General features: G+C 42.5%; 1 protein-coding gene across 3 annotated transcripts in view; it reads right to left on the bottom strand.

Annotated features, from left to right (window-relative positions):
- CORIN (corin, serine peptidase) overlaps positions 1 to 22,902 on the bottom strand; it is a 1,859,037-nt gene that overhangs the window by 454,384 nt on the left and 1,381,751 nt on the right. For all 3 annotated transcript variants that reach the window (XM_078678226.1, XM_078678228.1, XM_078678227.1), the window contains exon 10: positions 8,175 to 8,234. In XM_078678226.1, coding sequence (XP_078534352.1) covers positions 8,175 to 8,234 — 60 coding nt within the window. The remainder of the gene's footprint in view (positions 1 to 8,174; positions 8,235 to 22,902) is intronic.

Genomic DNA, 22,902 nt, shown 5'->3' with positions numbered 1-22,902 from the left:
GTTCGCTCAAAAATGAGCACTGCCCCATAGTGAGTCAGATCATATTTTCTCAAAGTAGGCCAAGCGCCGTGTCGGCAGAGTCTAAGCGTGAAGTGTAAAGATTTTTGTAATACGCCACCAATTCAAGTTTGATGTTTCCGTTAGCAGTACCTGGGTACCATTTTCCAGATAGAGTGCAGTAATGCATTTGGGGCCTGACTGGGATGCAGGAGGCGGGCTAAAGTACAGCCGAGGAGTTCACCCTCGCCATATTTATGAGCCATGAATGTAAGGTCCTAGGTTTCTGCAAGGAGGACTGATCATCTGCGTTGGGAAGAGGAGTTAGAATGGGGAGAGTTTGTCCTGTCGATTTCAGCAAGTTCTGCCTCTATATGTGCCAGACTATTGCGGATGTAGCTGAGCTTGCTCGCTTGTTGTGAAATGCAGGTGCCACATATATATGCCTTAAAGGCATCCCATAAGATTGAGTTGATCTTAAAATATTCAAGGAGGGAGTCACGAAATTCCGAACCAATAACCATATCTAATAAAGCAGTAGTAGGGAAGGACCAGTGTCATTCCCAGCCTCCAGTATAGGGGAGGGCAAGGACTAGTTACTGGAGCATGGTTGGACCATGTGCATGGTGAAACATGGACCTCTTTGAGGCAAAGGCCAGCACTCTCGGCTACATACCAGTAGTCCAGCCACGTCCACACACTGTTGGGGGCCAGTGTATTGGGGTGATGAAGACGCCAAGCATCTTTGAGAATATGTGCATCAATCATATCTCAGGGAACGTGCAGCGCACCAGGTTTACTACCAGAGCATGCACTGGTGGTGTCCACCAAGGGGACATCACTTAAATTAAGATCCCCATGCAGCAATAAGACGTCTGTGTCAATTTAACCAAGGAGGGCCGACAGCTCCTGAAAGAAGGGGGGATCATCGCCATTAGAGCTATAATCATTCAGTAAAAGGACCTGCCGCCAAAGCAACGTTCCGGACATAATGCCAGTGCTTGTCTGAAATAGTGGTTTGATGGCTGAAGGGGGGAATTCTATCCAGGATTAAGCAGACCCCGTGGGAATACTGCTATAACTGGCAAAGTATCTGGGGGGCTCCCAAGATGCTGTAAAAGTGGAAGAGCATTATGGAGGGAGGTGCGTTTCCTGTAGGACCGCCACCTTAACACCATTTCGATTGAGATATGACAATACCTGCTTACCCTTTATGGGATTGTTAAGGCTGTGGATATTCCACAAAAAGAACTTGAATTCCACAGGCAGTCTGTCACCCCCCCCATTATCAATGTAAAGGGAACGGTCATGTATATCAAGTTGTATGCTTGTAGCCATGAATGATCTCATCCAACAGAACAGATCATAAAATAATAAAAAAATAACAGAACAAAAATACCCACAGTAACTAGCAGAAACCACTCCTTCACCCTCACTACACTTTAGAGACCCAGTGAATCCCAGCAAAACCCAAACAATAAACTTAATGTAAGACATGGAGTACTCTTTGGGGGTGAACAACGCTGCAACAAACAATAACCTTGATACAAAGTGATAACTAATGCTTGAACAAAAGACTTTAGGGTTACGTGAATAGGGTAATTTGAGAAAAATCTAGAGCCAGTGAGTAACAATTATTCAATTATTCTAAGCCTGCAGATCAATAGGAAACAGTAAGGATTGCAAAGAGGTCAACAAACAGTTCAGCCCGGTGGAAAAAGATCGGCATTGGCCGAAACGTGAAGGTCTGGAGAGGATCGCTACGGGGTATTGCAGGATGATGAAGTTTTAGTAGGGCCCAGTTGTTTGCAAAAAGAGAGTACCTCTGTCAGGTATCAAAGAATCAAGCAATACCATCCACTACCACCCGGAGCCTAGCTGGATACAACATGTTATACTTGAGTCGATGCTTGCAGAGTTGAGCTTTTGCATCGTTGAACTTCCACCTTATTTCTTGGCTGGCAAGTGTAAAGTCAGGATAAATAAAGATCATTGTGCCTTGATACTGCAATGGACCATGTTAACGGGCTAGGCGAATTATAGTGTCACCGTGTCTGTAATTCAGCAGGCGGGCCACAATAGTGTGAGGGGAGGTGCCCAAAGGCCACCGGGGATCCAACAGTCTGCGGGCTCTTTTGACAACAAATGTGGACGTGATATGCTGGGAACCAAAGATTTTGGTGAGCACGTTTTCAACAAAATGGTCAGGGTGCTCCATGTTTATAGACTACGGCAGGTCTACTATGAGAATGTTGTTTTGACGTGGGCGCACTTCAAGGTCCTCATTCCTAATAGCCACTGTTTTCAGGAGATGCTCCATCCTCTCCAACTGTCTGGTCAGGGAAGTTACATTTTGTCAAGGCCGGAGACACGTTCCTCCGTCGAGAAGAGTACCATGGCACTCTAGGCGTTCCCTCATATGGTCCAGCTGCACAGCCAAGGTGTCGAAGCTGGTGTCAATGCCATGGAAGCCAGCCCAGCCCTCTGCTATGATAGCCGCAGTGACCTCCTGGTGGTCTGGGAGCTGAGCTGTGCCGCGCCCATCCTCTGCATCTAATAGGGAGTCAGACCTCCCTGTTGCCTTGCCCTGGTCAAAGTTTTGTTTGCACTGTTTGTGGTCCCCACGACTCATGACGAAAGGATTCCCGGTGCACCACAAGGAAAATGGCAGGGTATCTCATGAGCGTACCGAATGGGAGGAAGGTGACGATAGTGAGGAAGAGGCCAGTAGGTTAGAAGCTGCAGTCAGGCCCAAAATACTTCAAGGCCAATGGGTGGGGGTGAGGGCTCATAGGCACAGGTACCTGAAGGATCAAGCGGTGCCACAGTATGGGGAATAGCCCCAATTCGACCTGGCCAAAGTAAAAGCAATGAACGGTGAGGAAGTGGCAGATAACGAACAGTTTCAACTCCTGGGGACAGTAAGTTAATTGGGAGGCAGAGGGCCACGCAGTGTGGTCTGGAGCAATGGGGGGGGGGAGACTGCAGGATGAGGCAATGGTAAACATTCAGTGTGGATCGTCTATAGCGTGGCAGCGTCATGGAGAGGTGAGGATGGCTCCAAGGGGAACCTGCAGGGCATTGAAGGAGAACCTACAACGTACTCACATGTTGCTACCCCCACAGGCACCATTGACAGAGGTAAGTAGGGGTCTCCATCCTCCTCGCAGGGCCACCGAAGGAGGTATATAACCAGGGGAGGCCTCCACAGCCGTGTGCCCCAACGGAGCTCAGGGACCCCGGCAGTTGCAACAACACCAGTCCGTAGCCCCGACAACACGTGGCCGCCAAGCCTCACACGTCCCAACATTCACAGATGAGGGGGAAGCAGCACAGCCCAGTGCCGGATCATGTGGGACACCAAGCAGGGTGGAAGGAGAGACAGTACGTGTAGCGTCTCTCCAGTAGGGTTCTAATCAGGCTACGTGGTCCGATGTTCCAATGCCCGCGGGCACACCCAGATCTGAGCCATGCGTGTTAGGTAGGCAGAAGAGCCGGTGGGGTAAGGTGGAGGGGAGCACTGATCCAGAAGGAAGAGAAGGAGAGGCTGTGTGGGTGTGGAAGGAGGGCCCAGAGAGGCTTGTTAGCTTCAACCTCATGATTACCCACAGCACTGTCTATGCGGGGCCTCTGAGGCAGGCTAGACTGCTCCCTTCCGTCCTGCAATTTCCATATAGTGAGGCAACAGCAGGGCCGCAGCCAGTCTATCTTGGCCATCCTGTGGCTGGGGGCACAGATTTTCAACTGTTGGAGGTGAATAGAACATGCTGGAGTGCCGTAACCATCAGGATCAGGGCTATCGGCGCCATTACGGTTGATGGTGTGGCCACTCACCCCTTAAAGACATCCATAACTGTTGCCCCCTCTTGCTCCTTTCCTTCTGAATCTATCTGAAGGCACCTTATATTCTGCTGTGCATTAGGTGGTGGTGTCGGTCTTGACTTAGACTCTGTTTCTCTAATACTCTTCCAGCACTAGCCTGGTTGCTTCTACCCTTGCTATCATTATCTCCCTTCAAGTCGTTGCATTGTGGTGTTCTGTCACACACCAGCAGGTGAGGGGACAACTCCAGTGGAAATAAATCAGCTAAAATCAATTTGGATGGTTCAATGTTTTCTAAATCAGTCGTGCATCCAGCTCAATCTCCACTTACACACCATCCTACAGCAACAGCACGCATAAGTCATAGTTCCTGTCAACATAATATGCACAATACAGATCACATAGAGTTGTCTTCGTGTTCTCTCCATCAGTGGCACATCCTTTCAAGTTAAAGTGGGAAATGTTATCATATCACCAATCTCCATACCCAATGTGAAAAGATAGATGAAACCTACAAAATCAATAAACAGAAATGCATCAAAGCCACATATTTAGGAGAGGTAGTTCAAAGCAACAGTTTGAAACTGAACTATGAACAACTGTATCTCCCAGTACATTTAAATAAATTACAATGTATTTCAGCACACATTTCCATGGCTATATTCTTACATTTTTAAATGTGTAATACCATCTCTATATTTTCTATTAAAAGGGAGAAAAAAAGGGGTCACTGGTTCATTCCTGTGTAGATCACCATAGTGTACAGGTAGTTTCAACCTTTCCTTTCCAGGAGTTCTAGGTGCCTATTGCGGTGTGTAGCTTCCACTGGTGCAGCAGGTGCAGTGGCACCAGGGTCCAGAGTCCTAAGGGACCCTCTGAACCCTGACCATTGCTATATATTATCATTCAAACAGCAGCAAGAAGGCCAATTTCCTTCCTTCCATTAGAGCACATGGCACACTGGCTATGCTACTGGCCTTGTGTCATTCCGCGCTGCTAGGTATTCTGAGCGTTTTTACTATTTTGCAGCTTTCGCCTAACCTGCTCTCTCTAATTCCTTTCTTCTTCCATGCAATGTCTGCTTTTGGGCCTGGGCTACTAAAAAACCAGCTCTCACCAAGCCTGTTTTTTATCTTTGATATGGGTTTCTGCTGGCCTGCTATCCTTGCCTTCCTGCCACACATTGCTGTGAGGAGCATCTGGACTGGAGTGGACATCATAGTCCAGAGTATCTCCCTGTTACCTTGCACTGACTGGCCTTACTTTTACAAATAACTGAAAACCAATACCCCTTACCCTGTCCATTATCACTGCCCCCCAGCCTGCGCTATCCTTTTTAGTTGGGTAGGAGAACAACTGATTTGTACTGTGCAGGCATTGCCTATGCTTTTTCTCAATGGGTATTATAGAAGGCACAGCACCAATGTTCGCAACCCCTTATGTAATATACTAAATTCCACTCAAGGCATAAAACTGGGTCCGAACACACAATATTCTCTAGTTCCATTTTCTGTAATTAACCCCTTCGTGAATTAGTCAAATTAATTCAACAGAAAAACCAAAATTTCAAATCCCAGAATATTTTAGGAAGTCAAATGAAATGGCAGAACTTGAAACTTTACGCTGAGTTTAAGATAAATCTAATTTTGGCCTATGGAAATTGATCTACACATCGAGCGTACAACCTGAATAATGTGACTAGGTCACTGTTTCTAAACTAAATGAAACAACGTAATGTAATTAGGAGAGCATTGTCAAATCATGCCCAATCAAGAAATCCCTCACAGTAATCAAGCTAAAAATAAATGGCACGAAGGGACTTAAATCACAAAATTGAACTTTCGAATCAAACATCAGAAAAAATCTAAGTTGTACCAAAAGCATGCTTAATACACAAACCCACCCAAAAATATGATTAATAGCAAAAACTGAACACACCACAAATATGTAAGATCACACGTCAAAAAAGCACACAAACACACAAAGCAAAAACCCTAAAGGTCTTATTATGAGTTTGGCTATCTGACAACCTGCCTTGGCAGTCGCCAGCAGCCCACAGCACTGACGGTCTTTAGAAAGCTGTTTACGAGATGACCACAGTGTCGGTGGTGTGGCTGTGGAGATCTTGCGGTGGTGGTGATTATTTTCCATAAGTATTGATGCCTGTGTGAGCATTTCAACTGCATATGTGTCGAAGAGGCACACATATGTATGATAAATGTGAAAAAATACCATCAACCCATTGACGAAGTCTGGCCCATATGTGGACAGTCCAGCCAAAGGTTATATGATACAAAAAGGACTCACCTGTACATCTCAGCAAACACGCTCATATTCTTTGGGGTGAAGATAATGCTGTGAATGGTGGACCTAGAGAAAGGGATCCACGTCTAACTCTGCCCAAAAGAATAGGAGAGGGGTGAGTATGCACCCCAAATCATTTGTTCCCGCTGACTTGAAGCTGGCAGCCAGGCTGACACCGCCAGCTCGTCGGAAAGCCTGCATGTAATACTGTTGGCAGTAAAGCTCCTCAGTACCACTCTATGGCAGCTGCCTTTCCCTAACCGCGAACCTGGCGGTCGGCGGTGTGCTGGCGTTGTCAGTGGTTCAGTGGCGGTCGTCGAAAACGCAGTCAACCCAACTCATAATACGGCGGTCGGACAGCCAAGATTGACGCTTTTGGACCGTCACCTCTGGTACAGCGAGCGATTCATGGACTGCCAAACTCATAAAAAGGCCCATAATATTTATTTAATTCAGTGAAGTATTTCTATAGTGCAAAAATTGCCACGTTGATAATGGAGTGCTTAACACCTAACAAGAAATACAACATAGGTATCTGAAAGAAATTAGGGGATTGGTTGAGCAGGTTAAACCCTACTCAAGCAGCAACCACAAACCTTATCGGGGTGAGGCACAAGCAAACCCCAAATATGCCTGTGCTTGTCGCTCGGGTTGCTTGGCACAGAGCAGTCAGGCTTAATTGAGAGGCAATGTGTATTTATGCAGCACTTCAAACAATAACGAAGTGAAAGCACAACACAAGAAAAATCCCAAATCAATTAAAAAACTAGAGCAGAATTTATAAATAAAATAAGACCAAAACTACAAAAATCCAATCAGTCGAACCAGAGGTATGCAATTTTAAAGATATGAGTGAAAATGGCGCCAAAAAGCCCAAAGAGCCACTTGTAACTATCAGGTAGTGCGAGACCGGGAAAAAAGGGACAAGTTCAGCAGACCGTGATGGAGCGTGGGGTCGGATACAGGGAACAGGTTAGTTCTGCTGAAAAGTTACCTTCTTAGTCCAGCTCAGAGTCCTGTTTGCGGAGTAGGGTGCTGCAAAGAGCAAAGTAGGCCATTGATGTAGCGTGAAGACCAGGCCTGGTGCCGTGGACAGTCGTCACTTTACCACAAAGATCCTGTTGCCGGCGTGAGTGGGTGGACCAGAACTTCACAGTGGAACTCCCCGTGATCAGTCGAGGCTATAGGCTGAAGGGCCTAGTTGATGGAACTTTGTGTTGGTGGGTTGTGCGAGTAACAAGTGCTCTTTGGGCTATGTAATGCTTAAGCAGGTTTTTAGGCTTTTGTGAATAATAATTTCCAGACCATTATTAATGTTTTATATTGTTTTCTACTTAGACAATATGTTTACCTATTATGTTTATCTTCCTTCACACATTTAACATGTGCCAGAGGTATTGTCTCAATTAACGAAATGAGATCTATATTGTCAGATTAGAAAATGGGAGTTTCACAAAGTATCAAAATAAAGTAAAAGAATATAAAGTAATATTAACAAGGTTTGAGCCAAATATCATGCCATGTTATCATCGCTAAACTAAAAAAATAAAATTCTTGCTGGCTCCCTATTTTTCCGCTTTGCATCTTTTTCTGTTGAGAAAAAAATCAGAAAGGAACCAGAAAGATACAGGCAATGTGCAGATGTTTAAATATCCTCCTTGATATTCTAGATTTAAATTAGAAGGTAGACCACCTTTGATTCCCCCACGGACATCGACAAACTGAACACGTTTTCATATTAGAGATTTGGACTCTCTGGCTGGTACATAGTTTCAAAGCAAGTGACAAGGATCTACTCGAATTTCAGGTTCTCAGATTTGTTTTTGGCTAGCCATGGTTGACTGAATGTTGTGTAGAGATGTGCAGATCCTAACATATCCAAGGATTAACATGCATATTATCTGGGTGACCTACCTTTCATTTGGCTTACAGTCTACCTTCAAAATCTATTAAAACCCATCTGTACAGATTATGAAATGCACGTAGACTACAATTCAGTGAATGTCAAATATGCCAGTAATGTGGTCAATGCAACTGAAAATCCGACTTACTGGAGTTGGTTCTGATGTTGGGCATCGCACAGACAGGACTGCTTCCACATTGTGTCGGACCTGTATGCAAGAAAAAAGCCATTAATGATATGAAATAACAGCCATTTTATAGACATATCAATGACCCGGAGTGGATATACAAGCATAGTGCTGAATGCTAATCCCTGAATGGGGAGGTACCAGATCATGTGGCTTGCACAGAATATTACTTTACAGCAGGTTTTATTTACAGCAATGACATGAAGCTAGACGAGAGGATAGGGACTGAAAAATAACACAAATACATACTTACTCATCCACAGCCTTGTGGATAGAAGAACAAAAACATATAAAATGGATACAAGGGAATTGTTAGTGATGGTAGATGCGAGAAAATCCATAGATCACGTATGGAATGCGGACATACCTGAATATCATAACCTGGACTGCACTTCTAACTGCACCAACTACCAGGGCCGGACTGGGAAAGCACACCAGCCCTGGCAAATACGTCAGACTGGCCATGGGGAGGGGGTTGCTGGTGGAAACTCTGCTGCTGCGCTTTTGTTACAGGGGGCTGATTTTGCAGCACTGTAACAAAAACAGCCCCCACCAGTCCAAAACTGGCCCCCATCCTTCTGGCCCACTGGGAAAATGCCCGGTGCCCACTACAGCCAGTCTGGCCCTGCCAACTACTCTCAGATATGAATCCTCTATCAAGAATCATATTTTCTGGTGGCTTCGGAGCCTTCGGAAATGGCCTCGGTTCTTGGGAGTTCCGCCGAGACGTGAGGGCTTGGATCGGCTCCAGGACTCATTTCTTTGGTCCGGACCCACATTTTTTCCTCTTCGGACATCGGAACCAGGGCTGCTTGTAATGCAGCGAAAAACAACGCTCATGGTGAGCCCAGTGACTTTATTTTCTTCAATTTGTTGCTGCCCCTCAGCGTAAAGTCGCGGCCGCCATTTTGTTTTTCGGCGTTCCCGCTGAATATCGCTCATACTGCGTGACATGAGTATTTCTCTCAGGAAAACACGCCGTTTTGTAATGATAGCATTACTCTTCATTATTGAATATCTCTGACCCTCTTCAATACGCTGGTCTCTCAACTTTTATTTATTTATGCTGCTCTCTGCTGACCGACTTTTCATTTCCCAGTTATCGCCTCATACTCTACGAGTCTCTTCACAATTTCCTTGAAGGGCTTCTACTTGTACGACTTTTCATGGCGACGTCTCGAAACAACCGTGGTGGCTCACTTCAATCTAAACAAGCAGGTTTAGAGGACTTTAATCAGTTCAATGTTCTACAGGAACCCATGGAAGATAATATCAACGACTCTAATGCGTCCAAAGGCTCTACATCATCTTCTGGTTCCCGCTCAAGCTCAATGCAAACTGCTAAGATACTCTCGACATCGACAGCTCCTTCTGGCAAACGAGTGAAAGTTAACCCGCCATCTCCTACTAACTCGTCTTCCACAATCTCTATGGATCTCATTCTTGATGAAATTCGTGCTCTTAAGCCACATATGGAAGAGACTAATGCTCGCCTGCAAAACTTGGAGTCTTCATGGTCGCTCACTGAGCAGAGAATTGGATATTTGGAGAGTCGTGTGGACTTAGTTCAAGGACTTACTAATCAAGTCCCTCGCATGTCCAAAGAGATATCTCATCTCAAACAGCAGATTGAGCAAATAGAAAATCGCAATAGACGCAATAATCTACGTATCTACGATTTGGCTGAAAATCTTGAAGGGTCAAATCCGATATCCTTTTTTCAGACTTTCTTACCATCTCTTCTAGGACTCCCTGACAATCCACCACTGAATATTCAACGTGCCCATCGTCTAATGCCCGATTTCTCACTCTGCTTCGTCTTCTTCAAAACCTAGAGGTGTTATCCTGTATTTTTTGGAATACACGGAATTGCTCAAAGATCTTCATGCGGCTAAACAACGTGGTAAACTCACTTGGAATAGCGCTAACGTCTTTTTTGCTCAAGACTACGCCAAGGTAACTGCGGATCGTCGGAAAAGATTTTTGGAGATGAGACCTGCTCTGCGCAGTTTGAATGCTCGCTATGGCCTATTCCACACTTGCCTCTCCAGAGTGACTTATAATAATAAGACAACCACTTATGAAGATCCTGCATTACTTCAGCAATTTTTGGACAGTTGCAGTGGCAATTCCATGGAAGTACCTCGACCTAATGGACTAATACTTATTTTTTGAGGATTCTGTTGTGTTTCATTTTTGTTTCTTTTCCTTTGTCTGTATTATGTGGTAATTTTGTGCCCCCATTTTTTGACGTTTGTGCTATTTGCTGTTTAATGTGTTTTTGGTGTGTTCTATTACCTAATTCTTTCTTTTTCCCTCATTTCTTTCTTAGGTAGCGGTTTTGGGGTCCCTCATCACCTTGTACCTCATATGTTCTCTCCTGGGGGTTGTTTTTCTCCTCGCGGTCTCGTCTTGGAGTTTCCTGTTCAGCGTTCCGTGTCCCTCATGTGGCTCCACCACCCCTGTTCTTTCCGTTTTCTTGTGCTATGTCTTTTGTTGCATTTTTTTTTTCATCGAATATTGCTCTCATTTTGTCCTTTTCGGTTGTGTTCTATCCTCTCCCTGCTTCTCCTCCCTCTCTTTCTCTTTTTTGTCTTCTTTTTTCTCTCTTTCTTTCTTTCTCTCTTATCTTCTTTTTATTCCTCTAACTCAGCGTATTCTGTTCTATCCTTTCTCTCAGTTGTACCCTACTATTTTTTCTCTTTCTTGTTGGATTTGTGCTTACAATTTCATATCGTTACCTTTGTATTTTCTTATCTCTTTATCTAGTTTTAGTTTCATTTTCATATCTTGTTTATTCTCTTTGCGATTATTCTTTTTTCTCAGTTCATGTATTATTTTCTTCCAACTCTCTCCTATTTCTCGATATCGTTTTTCTCCATATTTTTTCTTCTTCTTCTTCATTTATTTCCAATCGTTTCACTTATAATGTTCTATTTTCACCTTTGCTTGCTTCTTATTTAGATTCTTACTTCATTACAGTTGTTAATTACATTTTACAGTTTTAGATGTCAGTAAATATAATTTCTTGGAATGTTAAGGGTTTGGGTTCCCCTATTAAAAGACAGCGTGTTTTATCACATTTAGCTCATTTAAAAGGAGATATAGTGTTATTACAAGAAATCCATATCAAAGAAGCTGAAATCTCCAAATTACGTCGTAATTGGGTTGGTCATGTTTTTGCTTCTCCTGGCTCGGGGAAACGTAATGGTGTTGCGATTCTCTGTCACAAACGTTTGAACATTCAACTTGTAAATCAAGATAATGACTCGGATGGCAGATGGGTTGCTGTGTCTTTAATGGTTAATAAGATTCCCTTGACTATTTTTAATGTGTATGCCCCCACTGCTCAGGATAAATTGTTTTGGCCTCAAATTCTTTCTTCCTCGATGCAATATACTGATGATTATTTTGATTTAGGTGGTGATTGTAATATGATAATGGACCCTTTTTTAGACAGAAAATGATCTGCTCGTTTTTCACCCTCACCCATCCACACTCAATTTACCTCTACTATATCCCAGAGATCCCTTGTCGATTCTTGGAGGCTTTGCCACCCCTCCCTTCAAGAATACACATATTTTTCTCTGGCACATTCTTCCCAATCCCAGACAGATTACCTGTTTATTTCTAAGGCCTTATCCCAACATATTCTTCATTCTGACATAGGTTCTATTTTAATTTCTGATCATGCCCCAGTTTCCCTACTTCTCGATTTACTCCCTCCTACTAAAGGTTCTAGGAGATGGAGATTTAATAACTCTCTCCTTTTAGACAGAAACTTTACTCCAGCATTCCTTGATTTTGCTTCGCTATTTTTTGCAGAAAACAACTCCCCTCAGGATTCCCCTCAATGGTATGGGATACTTTTAAAGCTGCCTCTAGGGATTTCAATATTTCCTTTGTTGCCAAAAAACGGCGCTTAGCTTCCCAGTCCATATCAACTCTTACTACGCAAATAAACAATTAGAGCACTCTTATTTTTCATCCATGAATCAATCCGTTTTGAATGACCTCGTTAAAGCAAAAATATCATTCAATAAACTATCCACTGACTCTGCGAACTTATTTTTACTTAAATCCAGTGCCAAATTCTATTCTGCACAGAATAAGGCTGGTAATATCCTCGCCAATTACCTCAAAGTTAAGAAGGAACGTACGAAAATTGAATCTCTTGTGACTTCTACTGGCAATGTTATTCATAAAGACGAAGCCATTTTGTCTGAATTTACCAATTTCTACCAAAACTTGTATACTCCGGAATCATCCCCCTCGTCATCTGACATTGATCATTATTTATCCTCCATTCCCCCACCCTCATTACCTGATGTAGATTTTTCTTCTTTAGAAAAGGATATTCTCCCTAAAGACATTTTGGACGCCATTCATGTTCTTAAAAAAGCCAAAGCCCCAAGACCAGATGGTTATACGATAGAGTTTTATTCCCATTTTTCTAATTTTTTAGTTCCCAAACTTCATCAATTGTTTTCATTTTTTATACCTTCCGGGAAATCTGAGGGCTCTTTTCAAGAGGCTTTGATTTGTTTATTGCCCAAAGAGAATAAAGATCACACTCTCTGCAAAAATTATAGACCTATTTCCTTGATCAATTTAGATTATAAAATGTTTGCGAAATTACTTTCACTTCGTTTAGATAACATTCTTCCTCTATTGATTGGTAAGGAAGAATGTGGCTGTATTAAGGGTCGCCATCTATCTGGTAACACCTGTCTCTTTTTCAATGTCGTTAGCAAATCCCACACCTTCAATCGATCTTTGGCTGCAGTTGCATTGGACGCTGAAAAAGCTTTTGACAGAGTTAACTGGGATTTCATTTTTTCAACCCTTTTTTGGTTTGGTTTTGGCCCAAAGTTTTGTTTTCTTATATTTCATTATTGTATTCCTTTCCTAGATCCTTTATCTTTGCTAATGGTCTTGTTTCTTCTTCCTTTTCTCTTTTTCGTGGTGTGCGCTAAGGATGTCCTCTATCTTCTCTTCTTTTTATTCTTGCTTTAGAACCTTTTTTATCTAAATCTGACTGAATACCAACATCTCTGGTTTCCGTTATGGTTCTAATCACCTCAAACTCTCGGCTTACGCAGATGACATTCTTTTATTTATTTCTAATCCTCAATCCTCTATTCCTGCTTTCCTTTCAGAAGTCACGAATTGTGCTCAGGTATCAGGATATAAACTTAATGTAGATAAATGTGAAATTCTTCCTCTTAACAAATTCTGTTTCCAAGCTGATTTTGCATCATCCTCTTTCATTGGAGCCCTACTAAAATTAAATACTTAGGCTTATGGTTCACTCCCTTGATTAAAGATACTGTCACGCTTAATTTAAAGAATTTACAAACGATTCTACTGCAAAATGGAACCCTTTATTCCTGTCCTGGTGGGGTCGTCTAGACTCTATTAAAATGATGTTAGTTCCTATAATTTTATACAGAAAGAAGAGTTCTCCCAATATATTTTTAGGTCCAGAGGGGGGAGAAAAGAATAAGCTAAGCACAAAAAGTACCTCTAATAAGACCCATATTGCTTTATCATAAGAATTTATCCAAAAACATTTTTATAACAGAGGATGCTATAGACAGAAAAAAGACTTTTAGTTACTTAAAAAACATTATTTTATTATCTTTCTTTTTATCTTTTTTTGTTTTTTCACTTTAGCTGTTTATACATAAATGCAATTTGTTTTGTCACATAAAGACATAATCATAGATAACAGACTTTCAAAAGAGATTTTGTGAATTTCATAAAGTGCAGTTGAAGCAAAACACCCCTAACAATTTATCGTATCCTACCACCATACATTCTCTCATGCATACCTTACATACCTCTGCATTCACTACTTTTTATTAAAACACATATAGACACATAAACAAAACTTTACTTGGGAATAACCCAGAAGTATCTCTGGTGGCCCGCTGTAGATGTAAGAGACAAGGGTCCCACCAGTTAGTCATTAGCCGATCTATACATTGTTCTTCAATCAGCAGAACATTGTCCAGGTCTTTAGAGTGTACGGCCTACGTACGTTTCGGTGATGACAGATAGTTGAATCACCTTCTTCAGGGCCAAAAGCAATAAGACTAACAATTATAGTAACAAGTATGTACAGAAGTTAAAAAGGGGTGTTTTTTTTTTCTTCAATTTCTATTACAGTGCGACTAGGTCCTATTTCTTCCACGAAATGGACTTTAAAAGGAATCTTTATGCCACAGGTAAAGTTGTATCTGGATGTAGAGAGTAGCTGATGTTATCGGTAATTCCAGGGGTTGGTTAAGGACTGTATGAGACGTTTTGTTTAGCGGTTGAGCTTTATATATTGGATTCTTCTCCTATTTCTGGTCATAATTGTTTTCTTGTTCAAGGACCAGGTATTTGATTGTGTATCTTCACACCACCGTAGTGTATGCGGTGTGGGCTGTGGCAGGGGGTTCCGTACGTGTCCGCACCACATAATTTTATTCTTTCTTTCCAATCTCCCTGTGAATCTTCCAAAATCCTATTTTAAATTTTTTTATTCCATTTTGGAGGAGTGTGGCTCACTGATTAGAGCAGCAGACCCTGATGCAGAGGTCTGGCCCGGGACCAGGGTTCAATTCCCGACGCGGCAGGATCCTGAGCCCAAAAATTTCCACGGACTCGATAATTCTCGCCTCGGTGCCTATTCTAATCATGGGGTCCCACGCTGCAACTCTGGGCAATAGTTGCTTAATCTCCACTACGGCAGCCCACCCGCTGCGGGATGCCTGGCTTTCACCCTGGGGATACCCAGTAGGGGTTATCTCACAGGGAAAAACCAGGACGGGTTCCCAAGGCAAGCGCCTTGATGCCTTCGGGTGATACGTGCGCTATATAAGTCGCAATACATTTACATTTACATTTACATTTTATCTCGCTTTTTATGGCAAAATAAGAAAGCCAGGATGTCTTTTTCCAAACTTAAATGTCCTAAGCATCTTGGTGGAGTCAATTTTCCGGATTTTCATTCCTATCACACTTCATTTTTTCTTTCTCACTTGTTATCGGAACGCTCCTCTGATTCCTCATCTTCCCCGCTATGGGTGGACCTTGAATCCTCTTTCTTACACCCTTTTTCTTTTGAAGAATTTATTTATTTATCTCATATTCCACAAAAAATGTCTCTCCCCATCCTTAATAACTCTAGGAAGACTTTTCCTTCCTTACTTTTTGATAGTCTAGATGATCGCTCACGCTTTTTACAATCCTCCATCTGGTATAACTCTCTTATTAAAGTTAAAAATAGAATTGTTTTCTGGAAAGAATGGAAGGATCTAGGTCTCACTTGGACTCATCAGCTTTTTGATGATGGTGTTTGTATTCCTTTCTCTACTCTTCAATATTCCTTCTCTCTTCCATTATCCTTCTACTCTAAATATAAATTACTGAGTGCAGTGGCTCAAAATTCTTATGGTTTTCTTACTTCCTCTTCCTCTCAAAATACATCTTCTCCTCTTACTCTTTCTTTTCTTTTATCCTCTTCTTCGGCATCTCAAATTTACAAGAAGCTGCGAGACCTTTCTTCTACTAGAGTTAAATCTAAAACAGAACAAGATTGGGAAACAGACCTAGAGGTTTCTTTTTCTACTGACACTTGGCATAAGATATGGTCCAAAATAAGGAAGTCCTCTAGAGCAGCTAATACTACTCAAACTTTATTTTTTGTTTACAACAGACTCTTAATCACTCCTGCGAAATTACATTTACTAAATTCCTCAGTTCCCTCCGCTTGTTGGTCCCGCTCCGCCCATGTAGCAGATCTAAAACATATGCTTTTCACTTGTCCTTTGATTTACTCCTTTTGGTCCAAAGTCTGGAAACAAATTAACACATTTTTTTCTACTCAATTTCCCTTTTCTCTCACTCACATTTTTCTGGGTAGTCTTTCTGAAATTTGGTCCACCTCCAACAGCAACATTTCCATTATTGATTTACTTATTGCAGTAACATATCAACAAATCACTAAGTCTTGGAAAGACTCTTCAAATGTCTCTTTTCAGGCCTGGTAGTATGGTGTTTGCTATAACCATCGATTAGATAGAGCTAATGTTCACCCTATTACCCTAGCCATTAAACAAGACTTATTATGGTTACCTATTACAAATTATTTGGATATGTCTGCTTAATCCCAACCTGTACACATTCCACGTGTTGAAGAAGTTTCCAAACCTCCTTGAGGTAATTCCTCATTGTTTCTATTTTTTCTCATACGGTGCTATTGAATATTTTGAACCTTTCTAATTGTTAGATTTGAATACGAAACTCTGTATTGTATCAATTGATCTTCCCCTTTCCTTTCTTTCCCTTCTTTTAGTTTTCATTTCCCTTACCCCCCTTTGTTACCTAGTTTCTTTTGATGCATTATGTTATCTGCTGTAATAGCTTTATCGTTTATGTAATGCACTTGTGTATTCAATAAAATCTTCTTTAAACTCAAAAAGAATCATATTTTCTCACTAAAGTAGTCAGCGACTACTTTCCCTTGGCAGTCACTCTAAATACTATTCTCGTTCACCACACATCCTAAACTATGTTCCTTCAGATTTCTTTCCACAAAAAATATAAAACAACAAAGGCCAGTAGCCAGTAACATGCTAAGAGATACTATCTTGGGTTAGTGCTCCAGCTGTTCTAACAACCAGCCACTATTTCATGCAGCCCGGAGGGTGGTTGCACAGTTGATGAGACACGCGACCACCATGTGATTCAGGGGGTAATTCTTGCCTGGTATTTATACTGTTTTTTACTGCCTTAAAACCTAACATTTTAATATAAAATCTTGATACTGATATTTTTGAAAGTTACCTGTGGAGTATGTATTGCGCCTCATAGAGCGCTCTCACTTCACAAATCACTTTAAAAATCTATGCTGCATTCTGAGCTTAAGTGCTGGTGGGGAGGGGGTCGATCACACTGAGAGATGCCATCTTAGGTTAGCGCTCCAGCTGCTCAAACCACCAGCTAGTATTTAATAAAGCCCGGATGCGGTTACGCAGTTGAGGCGTCACACGTCCAACATATGTTCAAGCTGGTAATTATCGCCTGGTATTTTACTGCCTTACAAACGAACATTTTAACATAAAAGCTTTCAAATTTTTAAAAGTTACCTGTACTGTATGTATTGCCCATGTTGTAGCGCTGTCCCTGCATGAGTCACTTTAAAAATCTGCGCTGCATTCTGAACCTAAGTGGTGGTGGTGGGGAGGGGATCGAGCATGCTGAGAGAAGCCATCTTGGATTGGGGTCTAGCTGCTCAAACAACACGCCGCTATTTCATAAAGCCTGGAGCGCTGTTGTGATGCTCATGCCCCGAATGCGTGCCAATGGCAAGCCCCTCTGCCCCCAAATTGGTCCAGGAACCCTGCTCCCAGTCACCCAAATAAGATCACATACTCTGCTCAGCAACTGGTTGCACTAAAGGGATTTATAACAGAAAGTTTCTCCATTCGATCAACCTTACGAAGGGAAACCTAATGTGTAAAGACTGTGCCTTCATTCCCTCAGCTGTACCCTCACCCTCACCCAAGAGCACCAGTTCCCTAAAGCACAGCTGGAAACCATTTCTAAAAAATTGTAGTTCTCTACCACGCCATCATTTGGACATTTTGTCGCTCCTGGAGGGCAAAAAACTATACTTGATTTTTCTGACTGAAACCTGGCCCTGTCTCACTATTCACTATAGAACATTCAGAGACAAAGATGACAGGAAGAGTGGACGGCTTGCGATCATACTAAAAACTGATTTGTCATGTCTGAGTGAACCCCCACAAACACTCAAATGTGAAAGTATGACATTTTCCATTTCTCTGTCTGCCATATTCACTTTCTTAGGAGTGCTCATCTACCGCCAATCTGGCCCTGCAGGTCAATTCACCCAGACCCTTCCAGAGGTCCTGGCCAACTTGGCAGTTTGGAAACCCCTTCTGAGGTGTTGAGTGATCTCAACCTACATTTCGATGAGTCTCCCGACACCCATTCTGCTGGTCTCCTGAAAGCGACACTTGCTCGATCCCATTTTACTAACTATCCCCACTTACAGGTCTTGGACCCTTTACCCATTATCTGGTTCGACCATTTCATGATTCATATGCACCTCGTCACCCCTGGCACACCTGGATCCCCTAAACGTCTCTCTGGAAACACCACAGATGGTCCCAGCTTAATCACAAAGATGGGAACATGTAATTACATTTTGTAATTTAATTTAAGAAATTTGTAATAAGCACAGCTACCCCGAGGGCTTTCTCGGGGCAGGACAGACGCAAATAGGGTGTTCCAGGACAAAGATTTAAATTAGCCGTCTCGAGATTTTTGCTAAAGATAAATAAGGAATTAACAGCCTGATTCATCAAGCTAAATTGCACTTGCAAAGGGCAAGATTCTCAGAATCTTGCCTTTTGCGAGTGCAATTTTTGCATTTGGGATTCATCATCCCAAATGCAAAATTCGCTATTAAAGAATTCGCACATTTGCGAAGAATTGCATTTAAGGAATCTCTATTCTCTGTAGGCCCATAGGAATGCATGGGGAGTTATTCCTTATTTGCGATTAGCAATTTGCTAATCGCAAATAAGGAACATGTAGGAATCGCAATATTTTTTGCAATTCCTACATGAATCCCGTTTTGCAAGTCCTTAATAGCGATTCCTTATGAATCGCTATTAGGGGCTCGCAAAACGGGAGAATGATGAATCTGGCTGTAAATTTTTTAAGATCATCAGGCAGAGAATTTCAAAAGAAGGAAAAGAGTGCCCCTTCATAGGGGTTAGAAAAAACCTAGGTACAGAAAACAAAGCTTGATTCAAGGATCTCAGGGATCGAGTAGCCTAATAAGGAATTACCAGTTCCTGAATGTATTGTGGCGCCAGGCCCTGTTTGCCCATATAACACAGTGCTTTAAACTCAATGCGTTTAGAGACCTTGAGCCAGTGCAGTTCCTGAAACAAACTGAAGCATTTCGGTAATCGAAAGAGCAGGCCAGCAGTAGCATTTTGAACAATCTGCAAGCGATGGATCGAAGTCTTATCCGCACCCAGGTACAGCACATTGCTATATTCAAATCTGCATATGACTAGAACCTGAATTCCAGTCCTTTGAACCGTTAGGGGATTAACCAAATAAACTTTTACAGCCATTTAAGGACTGAAAAACAGGTGGCAGTAACTTTAGTCACCTGTAGTTTCATAGAAAGCTTATCACCAATTAGAAAGCCCAGATTTTTTAACTTAGTAGAAGGTGTGGGCAGAGTCCCTAAGGATTCGGCCATTGTCTCGGGTCACAAAAAGAGGAGTAGTTCCCCAGGACCATGAACTCAGTCTTGCCACCATTAAGCACGAGTGCGTTTTTATTTAGGCCCAGTTTAAGCATGGACAGGTCATGGTTCTGAGCTGATGATAAAGAAAAGATAATCTGTGCATCATCGGCGTATGAAAAAATGGTAAGCCCGCAACTCTCTATTAAGTCCACCAATGGGCGGACATAGATGTTAACTAGCAAGGGGCTCAAAATGGAACCCTGTGGAACCCCTGAAGTCAGGGCTTGTGGCTTGAATCTCACATTAGCCAAAAATATCCGAAATGTATGGTCTTTTATGAATGAAACAAGCCACTTCAAGACAGAACTTTCAAGGCATAACGACTCCAGTCTGCCAGCCAGGAAAGAGTGGGACACCCTGTCGAATGCTGCGCTCAAATCCAGCAGAATGAGCGCAGGAGTACCTCCTGTGTGCAGATGTTGTCTAACATGTTCCGTCACTTCAAGAAGGGCGGACTCAGTGCTGTGCCCAGCCCTGAAGCCTAATTGTGAGGAATGGAGAAAATGATGGCTCTCAACAAATGCAGTGAGTTGGGCATTGAAATGCTTTTCCAAGACTTTGGAAAGGACTGGTAATAGGGAGATAAGTCGAATTCGACAAATAAGAATGATCCAAATTGGCTTTTTTTTAAAAAGAGGAATAACCAAATCATGCTCCCACCTCTGAGGCACTATCCCATTCTTCAATGATGAATTAAGGAGCTCCAGAATCACAGTTAAGACAGATGTAGCCAATTTCCTGAGCTTAGCTGAAGGAAGAGGATCCATCGGAGAGCCTGATTTGATAGATTGTAAGGAAGGATGCAAGATCCAGAGGAGACCATGCACTTATTTTGACATCACCCTCTGCCTTAGTTGCCAGGTACTTAGTAAAACCTTCCCCTCCTGGGCCCGGACCCGCATAATTCTAATAAGACAATCTCAGAATGGTTGAATTAATCCCTAGTTCAAACTATTCCCAGAAAAACACTAACTCTTAAAAAGAAAAGTTGGTCCGCCCTCTGCTACACTCCTTCCTACAAACACTTTTAAAAAAGTGCAAAATAGCAGAAAGGGTATGGTGGAAGGACTACGGAGAACTCAACAAAGCCTAATATCGCACAAAGGTGGAGACTTATCACCCAAAAATTAAAATTGCCCAGGTCACCCATTATGAAACCAGAATTAATGGGGCAGCAAACTCCCCTAGAGAGATCATCAAGATCACAAATCATTGCTGGAACCCATGCCCCAACGAGCCACACACTGAACCATCAGATGTAATGTGCAACAACCTGCCTACTTTCAAAATAAAATAACCGATATCTACCACTCCTGCCAAGACAATGAGCGAGATTTGGATCCTAACTTCCATAACAGCTTTAAGGAGAGTAGATTCAATGTTCTCTCAGAATCCCACCACCCCCCCTATGGAAACTTCACTACTCTCTTTAGCCAAGTAAAATCAGGCTTCCCCTTGACCCTGCCCCTCTATCAGGGATCCTCTCCCAAGGACCAGAATACATCTTCCCCATTCTGCTTGACATGGTCAACCTGTCCTTAGAGAAGGGTATAGTGCCCATGGCGTGAAAATACGCTATGGTCAAACCAATTTGTTTTCAAACTTAACCTAGATTCTGCTTGCCCGGTAAATTTTCAACCAATCTCACTCCTCATAGAATGAGCAAAATGTTGGAAAAACACAATATTAATCTTCTTTCTGAATTTATCAAATCCAACAATATCCTTCACCCCACCCAAACCGGTTTTTGGCCCAAACATAGCACCTAAACTGCCCTTCTAGTGATGGTGGAGGGCAAAAAAAGAGACTTGACCAAGGAGACACCATAGCCATGAATCACAACATCTTCCTAAAAAGGATTCACACGACTGAAGTATCAGGGATTGCCCTCCTGAGTATCAGTGATTGCCCTGGACTGGCTTAGTTCATTTTTGAAGGACAGATCATTCCTGATATTTGAGAAATCCTGCTCCTCTGACACATTATCTCTCAAATGAGGAGCCCCGCAGCGATCATCCCTGAGTACCATGCTTTTTAATGTATATATACAGCCAGTCGCGGACATTGTAAAACCATTCAGGATCTCCATAGTATCCTATGCGGATGACAACCAACAGTTATTCTCACTTATCCCAGGCCTGGACCCCGCAGCTCCCACCCTGGCACCTTGTCTGGAGTTGGTAGCCAGTTGGATTGACAAATCATTCCTCAAGTTGAACGGAAACAAGACCAAATTGATGATCTTAGGGAACAATCCTAACCTCCAACAGTCCCTGGGCTGGCTGGAATGTCTTGGCCCTTCCCCTGTCCCCAAAAGGGTTATGAAGCAAAATAAATCAGACAGTGGTATTCTTTTTAGGTAAATGGCGCCACATAGAAAATTAACACAAATTATCACAAAAGAACCCTGTATTTGACGGTGCTATAAGGTAAGGAGAAACCACCCCTCTCCTAATGATAGGCCACAGCCTTCTTGAACAGATAAAACTCCTTAGCACACGTAATAGTTTCAATAACACAAGTATGTGACGTGTTTCCACAAAAAGATGCAATAATGAATAGAAGATAAGTATTCTTTCTTCTTTGTTGGTCACTTTATTCATTGTAAGTTTTCCCGGAAGTTCTCAACAGCCAACACATGTTTCGTCATTACTGGGAAATCATTCTACGACTTTCTCAAGGCTAGCTGAACTCAGCGTACTATGCCTCGAGGACCGGTGGTAGCGGCACTGCGGATTCCCATACAGGAAGAAGCACTGAAGAAATTTAAACTAAAAGATCAATAGACCAGAGTCACCAGACTCCTACTAAAGGACGCTACCATCTTTGGAAACCCTATGCGAGTTGGAATTATCACCGCATATTAAGATATACTTACTTACAGGAACTAGCCTTGAGAAAGTCGTCGGACGATTTCCCAGTAACGACGAAACACGTGGGTTATGAAGCAAATTTGGGGTATGGCTGTATACACCTCTATCAATGGAAATCCAAGCAATCAAACTCTCAGCCTGCTGTTTTGGAATCCTTTGAATGGTACGCAAAATCCTCCACTTACTCGCCCCGACATCCAGTAGGCTGGTAGTCCAAGCACTGATCCTCTCCCCCCTGGACTATGGCAACTCGCTTTACCTGGGTGTGCCCCAAAGCAGTCAGTAGCACATTACAAGTCATTCAGAACACAGCTGCATGGACCTTCTTAAAGATATCTATACACACCTGTCAGTAAATGTCTGGCAGACCTGCACTGGCTACCAGTCGCCCAAAGAATCAAATTTAAGGCCCTGTGCATTGCACACATAGCGCTATGATCCCAAGGACCGCCCATCTCTCGATAACTCA

The sequence above is a fragment of the Lissotriton helveticus genome, chromosome 2_2, assembly GCF_964261635.1.
Source record: "Lissotriton helveticus chromosome 2_2, aLisHel1.1, whole genome shotgun sequence".
NCBI classification, from domain to species: domain Eukaryota; kingdom Metazoa; phylum Chordata; class Amphibia; order Caudata; family Salamandridae; genus Lissotriton; species Lissotriton helveticus.
Note: the sequence above shows the minus strand (reverse complement) of the source record. Positions and strands in the feature narration are given on the sequence as shown.